Genomic DNA, 9,490 nt, shown 5'->3' on the forward strand with positions numbered 1-9,490 from the left:
GGCAGAAGAACATACACTGAATCTAGAGGAGAAGTCATGCTTGCATGGGAAAAAGATGCTGTCTTTGCTGAGAGCTGGCCAGAGAAAACTCTGCTTGGGCCCAAAGGAGCAGCTGGGGGAAATACTGAGTCACCAATAGTCAAAGTACTCATGCTCCCCTGCTAGAGTCCTGACCCCTTTTTTTATTAACAGTAGTGTCTAGACAGAGTTCAGCACAAAAGGGGCCTAAGCCTAACGAGACACTGTTTCCTCTGCAGTTGAGGGCATGACCAGCAGAGTTACTCCCAGAAAAAGCCCCGCTTGTCAGGCACACAGCAGAGGAAGACCCCCTGGACCTCCTGGTTCACCAAACATATCAAAGTCCATCCGGAAATTAATGAAAAGAAAGCACAAAAGGTGAAGGCTAGCACGAACAAATGAGAATAGAAACTGCAGGGATGAATGTAATTGACTATCATGAGACACATCAGATAGCAGAGCAACACTGAGCTTTTCTAAGAATTATCTGATCAAGTGGAGTCACACAGGCAGCTGAAAACATGAAGTGAAACCTTAGACAAATTCATAAACAGTTATCTTTGGAATCACGCTTCTACTTTGGTGGCGCTCTATATACCATAACCAACATGAACTCTCCCACACACACCACGACAAGTTTCAAAATGAGTTAACAATTCTATAACATGTTATGAAGGCTGCTGAGAAACAAAGGCTCATTTATCATCCTTTTCAAGAGGGAGTTAATCCATCATATCACTATATGTATGTATGTTGTATGTAATGTTATTTGTGGATACACTGTAGCATTTAATGAGTTGTAAAATTCAGCATTATGCATACTGTCATAAGTTTTTGAAAACAAGTGAAGAGTAATTTTCCTGACCAATTTATATTTGCTATTTATTAACATAGATGGCCAGTTTCGCCTGTCCTAAAACAAAGTTCATTTAACGACCTTTTTTCCCCCTTTTGCTCTGTTTTTTGTCATCAAGAAGTACTGTACACCAAAAATTCCCCAAGAGATAATTGTATTCCTCTTAGTGAGTGAAATAAGGACACTAACCGGCAAGAATCAACAATGCTGAAAAAATGGGTGGATGGATAAACACTATCTACCAAACAAAGGAGACACATTGGATGCACTCCAACACAAATATTTATTCAATTGTTATTTCTTCTGACTTGATCCCTTCCAGAAAAACTGAGATCCCAAGACAGACAATGTCAATATCAGACTTCACACAGAATGAACTTTTTTCAAAATTTATTAATTAACACAAACACACACAAATGACATATGTAAAAGTTTTTAAAAAAAGCAGATTATAAACTAGAGATCATAAAACACTTGACCAAACCGTAATGTAAAGGAAACAGAAAATCAGTCTTTTATTGCAAATTCAATAAAACAAATATTAATTTCGCATAGTTTGATCTTATGATTCTCATCCCCATGCATTTTCAACAAACTTCTTCAGCTCAGGTTGAGGACCCGCTTATTGCTTAACTTCAGAATTCATCATTAAATCACAAATCATCTGCAATTCTCTGTGAGAAACAAGAGCAGCACAACACTGAACTCTGTATCAAGAGGGGAGATGATTCAGAGTTGGACAGAAAACACCTTTTTCAGGTTTGTCCCACAGTCACAGAAGCAAAAGAAATTTCTTCAAGCATAATCACTGAGCTGTAACAATATCTGGTGGCTTTTCATTATGATACAAATGATACACAAATGATTAATAGACTTCCTGGATTTGCAAGCTTCTACATTAACAACAGTATTTATTTTCAGAGTTTTGGCCTGAACACATGTTTCGCAAAGTAAACGTATAAAGGACTGGATTGAGGCAGCTATTCACAGCAGTTAGTGCCTCAACAATGTTCCAGCTGTCCTGACAGAACTTAATCAGGCCTTCGTTTTTGAGTGAAACAGCCAACACAATCATCACATGTATCGTATGATACGGAATCCACAGGACAAAAAAGGCCACAATGATACTGGCAACCAGTCGGGTCGTCTGTGGATTGTTGAAGAAAGCTGCCTGGTTCACCTTTCTGTGGAGGCAGATGTATGAAAATGTCACAACAGAAAAAGAACCAAATCCCATCAAGGACTCTGTCAGCAGCACAACCATCCACTGGGCCTGGGAAGAGTACTGAGGTCGGCAGCTAGTCCCACAGTGTTGGTCTTTGGTCAGCTGACGTAACAGTAAAATAGGGCTGTACAGAGTCATCACAACTAGCCACAGCAGAATCAGAATCCTCTTCTTTCCCACCTGATCCAGACACTTCTGCAGGTACACCACTTGCAGGCACCGCTGGACACTAAGCACTGTGATTGTCAGCATGCTACCATACATGCTGCAGTGCAAGACATACGCAAGGACCTTGCAGGTCACCAGGCCGAAGGGCCAGTCATACAGTAAAGGATGAATCCAGAAGGGCAAGGTGAGCAGGCAGAGCAGGTCTGAAATGGCCAAATTCAGCATCAGACTCTGGCTCAGGCTGGACATGTGATGGTAGTTTGGTTTGAGGATGATCACAGCAAGGTTTCCAGGGACTCCCAGCGCGAAGCAGATGCTCAGTATCACTGCAGGGACCAGATGGCTAAAATCCCAGGAGACAAAAGAAGGAGTGGAGCTGTTAGTATTGACAGTACAGTTGAGTTGTTCCATCTTACTGGCAATGAGCAGGTGATGATGGTGTGCAGCCAGTGTTCTTTGTTGCAGTCAAAGAGGAACAAATAACTGTACGCAAATTGTTCATGCACATGAACTGATGTTCTGCGCAGCTATGTGGTTTTGTCTGACGTATTTACCCATTATTCTATGTCCCCAAGAGGAAACAGATCACCTTTTCACCAGCATCTCAACGGAAGTAAATGTAACCTTCATAAAACCTGAGCACCAGTTCTGTGGTCTCCTGCAGCAGTTATTCTACAAATACAAATATAATGACAAGTTTATACATCTTTATGTCTAAGTAAAAGCATTGATCACACAGTAATCCCTAATTCATGTTTTTTTTAAATAACAAAATATATTTAAGGTCGTCTTCTCATGTTTATCAGTTTTTGCAAAAAAAATAACTTGATATGGTAAGTAGAAAAAGTATTCTGATAAAGCCTTTCATTTTTTGACAAATTAATCTCCCCACATGTTACATTTAGTAGCTTTTCTGGAGCTTTCAGTTACATTACATGATCTAATCAGAAAATGGAGTTTGCACAGTTGTGGAGTTGTAAATGTTTAAATTGCCATATCATGCATGCTGGTTAAAGTTGAGATTCAACGTTAATTCTCGACCTCGGAAACAACAGTCTACACAATATATTATTTTTGTGATTTTTGAGAAACCCAGAACATTTTGAATTAAAAAAGCTCCAGTAAGAGCTTGTGTAACTGCAGACAAAACTCCAAAATTTGGGTAAGAGGTTAAGCTTAGGGTAGCCTAATGGTTATGCAAATAGTTGTGATGATTAAGGTTATGGTAGGTCTCCAAGAAATTAATGTAACTCTATGTAAAGTCCCCAAAAGTGACCTTTGACAATTTATGTGTGTGTGCCTGGACGCACTTCAAACTTCACCTGACATAAATCTAAACTTATTTTACCGCAAAAGCACTCTGAGGCAATACTGTCTGCAAACAGCATCACACCAAAATCAATATTTTATTTTTAGGGTACTTGAAGGGATCGCTGTTCTGTTCTGTTGATCAGTTCGTTTTTTCCGTTTAATAAAAATATTTGCGGAATCCAAGAGAAACTTTCCACGTGGCTCCACTTATAAAAATGTCATCAGATGATCAAAAACTTCATTCATGCGTCCCCCCCTCACAGACTCCCCCCACTGTCTGTGTGGTCATCACTGTTTTTTTGCAGCTGAGTGGGATGTTGCAAACAGCTCTTTTTCCTTTTTTTTTCTTTTTCTTTCTTTCTTTTTTTCAGTCCAGGAAGATGATGGAGCCCAGTCTGTTGGAAGCCGTTTGGATGGAGTGGCTTTTTTATTGATGAGAAGGAGAGAACGTGTACAGGAGGTTGCTGGAGTGTTTTGTGTATGTTTGCAGGTAGGAATGTTTTTTGACTTTGTGTATGGTGGTTATATTTACCAAATGACATTTTAGTATCAGTTTATGCATGCAATGACAATGCTTTTAAAATAAGATCACCAGTTCCTCCCTCTTAATGTAATCTATAAAATCTATGTTTCCTCAGTGTATTCCTTTTACTAATATAAATTATTTGCAGTTACAGACTGCACTGAGTTGCAGACTTGACTAACTTATTTTGCATGGTGTAACATCCTATCGTCTTACAAAATAACATAAGTCTCGTAGTTATCTGACACATGATTTTTTATATGTGCTTGCATTTGCAACTATTTATTCAATCTCAGACACCTCAAGTCAAAATTAAATGAATATATCTCAGAGAACACTCACTTTGCTACCCAAGTGATTGTTTGGAAATAGGGCATTTGCACCCTCTGTTGGCCATAAAAAGCATCATGACAGCTACTGATGAGAGATCATGTGTATAGGTTTCTTTCTGCTTCATTCAAGCTGAATTCCTATTTCATTTAACTATTTCAACCACTGAGAATATCTCTCTGTGCTTTTACCTTTTCAGAGGGATGGGCTTCAAACACCTCCTGTGTTTGCTGCTCTGTGCAGCTGCCCTGACAGTGTCAGGAGTTTTTGGTGAAGATGAGAGCGACGAGGCATACAGGTGGAGCAGACAGAGCCTCCCAATGCTTCTGGACATGCACACCAAGGTTTTAAGCAAACCCTTGTTCAGAGGGCAGGAGGAAGATGAGGAGAGAGGAGGGAGTAAGACACTTTGTGGGATAGAGTGTCAAAGTGGCCTACTTCCTATAGACCAGGCTGAGCAAGAGAGGATTCTGGGATATGAGACCATGTATGAGAATGGCACACACACACATACAGAAATCACTTTGCTTGGTTTCAACAAGACGTCTACAACCATGACTGCCAATGCCCCCTCACATTCTCGCAGGAAACGGCAAATTTATGGACCAGACAGCCGCTTTGTGATCTCTGACTCGCAGTTCAGTACCAACTTCCCCTTCTCTGCTGCAGTCCGCATCTCCACAGGGTGCTCTGGGGTTCTTGTATCCCCGAAACATGTGCTAACAGCAGCTCACTGTATCCATGATGGCAGAGACTACCTGGAGAGTGCCAGAAGGATCAGAGTAGGAGTGCTGCAAATCAAGATCAAAAGAAGAAGACTGGGTAGGAGGAGAGGATGGCGGAAGAGGCTTGGGAGGAAGGGAGAAGGGGAGGCAGGTGAAGAGCAGAATAGTATAGAAGGAGATGTAATGAGAGGGGAAAAGAGAGGTAGGAAGCATAGAGAAAGAAATGAAGACAATCAGGTGGCAGCTGATGATGGCAATACAGATAGATTAAAAAGAGGAAGAAGGAAGCAAAAAAGGGCTGGTCTCATCCGCACACGACGCAGTACTGAACCCAAGAAGCAGACTGTCTTTCGTTGGTCACCAGTCAAACAAACGCACATCCCTCAAGGATGGATCCACTCCATGAACTCCACCAACTCTGTGGCCTCCGACTATAATTATGCTCTTTTGGAGCTGAAACGACCTGTCAAGAAAAAGCACATGGAGCTCGGAGTGGCGCCTTCTGTGATCCCCCTGGCCCGGATCCATTTTTCAGGCTACGATGCTGACAAAAGCCTGCTGGACGGGCGTGGAGATGAGAAGGTGGTCTACCGCTTTTGCTCAGTGGCAAAGGAGTCTGACGATTTGATGTACCAGCACTGTGACACACAGCCGGGCGCTACAGGTGCAGGTGTTTACATTCGACTGAGACAGAAAGCTGAAGACGCAGGCAGGAAAGGAATGTGGCAGCGGAGGGTGATTGGGGTGTACTCAGGCCATCAGTGGGTGGAGGTGGAGGGGGGTGAACAGAGGGACTTTAATGTTGCTGTGAGGATCACCCCTCCCAAATATGCACAGATCTGCCACTGGATTCATGGTGATCCCAGGCATTGTAAAGAGATTTGAACCATAGAGCAACAGTCTCTAAGAGACAGTCAGCTGTCTCTTAGGAGGCTCAAAAAATGTAAACTTCTAAGAAAATGACTTAAGAATAATAAACTTTGACTTATGAGTCAGAAAAAGCTTGGTACAAATAGAACCTACACTAGATGCTTTGTATAAAAAAGCTGAAAGTAACTTTTAGTAAAGTGTAATTCACACAGTAAGTGTAGACTGCAGTGACTCCTGAGGACTACAATTATATCTACTCACATTGCACTTCCTCAAGCACTGAAACAGCCAATAGCACGCCTCCAAAGGTGACATGTCATCAAACATTTTAAAAGGTCATCTAAAACGTCTGTATATTATTTCAATACATGTTTAACTAACCAAGAAATAAATAATTTCCTTAATAAGTTTATTGGCATGTTCATATTCAGGAAAAGTTTCATGCATTTCCGCAAAATGCAAAAATGTGTTGGTTTTTAAGACCAAAATTTAACCCTGAGCAGCTTTACTGGCACAGGAATATTGATTATATTGATATAATATTGATTTGAACCAGCTCACCTCTTCAGTCATTCAGGCCACATTGGACACACGCATAATCTAAGTATTGTGCATACTGTATGTCCTTGGTCCTGGATATGCAGTTAATTTAGTAATTCATGGTTTGATTTAGAGACTGTAGGAAACCACGGGAAGCTTTAATTACATGTGAATGATGCAAATCCATTGTTACCACTTTTTAAATCTACAGTAGTTTGTATGTCTCTGAGTATAATAATTATCTCAAGAGAAAACAAAATCTAGCTATTCTTTCACAAGTAAACAGCTTTTTAGTTTTTTTTTGCTCGTGTATATAAAGCATGCATTAGTATAACCTGTTGGTCCTCATTTCACTTCATGTAGTCCAAATAATACTGTATGTGTGTGTTTTCTAATGTTTGAAAACTGTCAAAATACAAATCTGTTAATGTCTGAGTAACAATATCTTGTTTTGTGACTTTGTATGTTACTGACCGTCAGGAGTGTCCATGCCACAACATGCTGATAAATAAAAAACAAATAAAAATTTTCACAGAGTAGTCTGACAAAACCAGGACAGAGATAAGTGATCAGCCGTGAGGGTAGTTTGTATCAGTGTATTTGTATTTTATTGCATCTCAATTGGACTCACATGCAGGTGGGGACGAGGGAGGAAGGACGATGTCATTCATCATAACCCCCCTACCCCCCCAAAAAAACAAATTAAAGAAAAGAAAAAAAAAACCCCAACAACACAGCCTTCATATGAATACTTAGCAAACATTATTTATCCACATTCTTTTAGTTGTTATGTGTCATAGTAATCTTTATTTTTCTTTCAACACTTTGCAATGCCACAATGGATTAAGATACAGTCACTTTTGGAAATAAACAACACACAGAACATCCAGCATATACTTCAGTGCTTTACAGTGAGAGTCCTCAAGATTTACAGTGACAGCACACGAGCAAATGTACCGATCGCTGTGTTACAAGTGACCCACAGAGGACTGAGGCCACATTCCAATCACATACACAGATACCTCCTTGTCTCTTTGATTTCCACCTGAACATTAAGTCAAATGTCAGCATGTGTGGAGAGACAAGGGAAGGAGCTCTTTGAGAGTATTAGAATGCATCCCAGGTTGACCTGTGTTGCATGCTACGATGCAGCATCACTCCACACCAGCAGAGGGCGCAAACGTAAAAACACTCAGGGCTGAGTTTCCATTCAATACTGGCTCTGATAACAGACTGAGAGGTATGTACAAAGAAGGCTGGAAATTTTTGAATGTACTTGCCTTTTTTTTAACCATATAATTTGACATAACTAAAAATATATGATACTTTTTTTCTTTGAAAATAAAGATTAAAGAAAATATGTAATCTATCATCAAAAATGCATATGTCAATTTGAACACAGTATTTGCATGTTTCATACAATCCCTAAAAAAAGATAAAGTAAAAATGAAAGTGAACACTGTTTGAGGTGTCCGATAAGTCCCAATTTGCAGTGCAAGTGGTTTTCAGGTAAGTTTTGAGAGAGTTGAAAAAGCAGACTGGCGGGAGGATGGACTGCCAAGCAGATATACAAGGTACAACCAAGTTTTGAATGGCATAACATAGCTCAGTATTAGTTTGGACAAGAGGAATAGAGTCGGAGTGGGGGTTGGCCAGTGAAGTTACACACACCGAATACAGTCCACATTTAAACAACACGGTCCTCGTCTGGGAGATGCGCAAAGAAACCAACACGTATCCATCATTCCAAGTCAGCTGATATGCAGAAATCCAGAATGAATCTAAATACACATTTATTAATTTTTTTGTTCATTTTTCAATAGTATATTAAGTAAAGGTTAACACTGATTTACACACACACCCACACACACATAAACAGAATTTAGTTTTTCTGTATCTAGGGTTCACATTCACAGTTGTGCTACAACATTAGATAAGGAGGGCAGGTTGTTTCAGGGGCTGCGGCTCGTAGGAAGTCAGAGGGCAAAGGTCGTAGAGATGGTGGCCGAATGGCTGAAGGGCTGGGGCATGACTGAGGGAAGGCGGTGGGGAAGTGCAGACATCCACATCCACAAAGCTCCAGACACAATGACAAACCTGCAGAGAGAGGCAGACAGAGTGATGGAGAGTGGAAAGAAAATTAAACTTGATTGAGGCAATTCGTCTCAACAGAAATAGTTGACTGGCAGTCAGATTTTCTCAAAAGAAAAAGCAAAAACAGCGTGTCACAATGATAAAAGGTGATATTGTCAATAAAATCAAAGTTCTAACATGTGCCTTTACATCATTTGCAGTGTGAAGAAGGTTAATAAACAGTCGTTTTTAATTTTTTAATTTATAGGCTTGAAAAAGTACAAGTACCCAGTATTTCACAATAAAAATAATAAAAACTCAAGAAAAGTCAGTGCTATTTTATTAGCTGGCCATGACTACCACATCAAAGTTGTCTGATGCAATAAAAGAAACCTTTGCTATGGCATTACAAGAGAAAAGTGCATATATTAAAGTCCCAGTGAAATGGAAGTGTTTATTAAATCAAATCATGAAATTGGTTTGTTCAAGCCTACGTAAGCACAAATATTTTGTTTTACAGGAGAAAAAACATGATTAAATTTTGATATAAGAATCCAAATGAATTTATTATTTCTCTTTTTGTTGGTTTATATTATTAAAAAGGTACACAATATGACTCAGGATGTGATCTCAGTTTTTAATTCCTGCTTGCAACTTTCTGTTTTGGATCAATTAAAGCCAGGCAGGTCGGTACATGTAGGCATACCTACAGCTCTGTCATAGCAACCAATAAAATGCATCAATAATAATGTGGGCTGGTAATGCAAATCCAAATCTGATCACTTAAAATAAATCAAATTTATCTGCATTTCAGCAAAGTGACTACACATTTACCTTGGGGGTTTACGGGT

General features: G+C 39.8%; 2 protein-coding genes across 2 annotated transcripts; one reads left to right on the forward strand and one right to left on the reverse strand.

Moving 5' to 3' along the window:
* Positions 1–1,772: 1,772 nt before the first annotated feature.
* Positions 1,773–2,716, reverse strand: LOC128376824 (leukotriene B4 receptor 1-like). The gene has a single exon (XM_053336678.1). The coding sequence runs from the start codon at positions 2,676–2,678 to the stop codon at positions 1,773–1,775; it is 906 nt and encodes a 301-aa protein (XP_053192653.1). The 5' UTR covers positions 2,679–2,716.
* A 1,237-nt stretch (positions 2,717–3,953) lies between these two features.
* On the forward strand, positions 3,954–6,521 carry LOC128377551 (serine protease 23-like). The gene is made up of 2 exons (XM_053337508.1): positions 3,954–4,068; positions 4,631–6,521. Exon 2 carries the CDS (start codon positions 4,635–4,637, stop codon positions 6,039–6,041), a length of 1,407 nt encoding a protein of 468 aa, XP_053193483.1. The 5' UTR covers positions 3,954–4,068; positions 4,631–4,634; the 3' UTR covers positions 6,042–6,521.
* The last annotated feature ends 2,969 nt before the right edge of the window (positions 6,522–9,490 follow it).

The sequence above is a fragment of the Scomber japonicus genome, chromosome 17 (genome assembly GCF_027409825.1).
Source record: "Scomber japonicus isolate fScoJap1 chromosome 17, fScoJap1.pri, whole genome shotgun sequence".
Classification (NCBI taxonomy): Eukaryota; Metazoa; Chordata; class Actinopteri; order Scombriformes; family Scombridae; genus Scomber; species Scomber japonicus.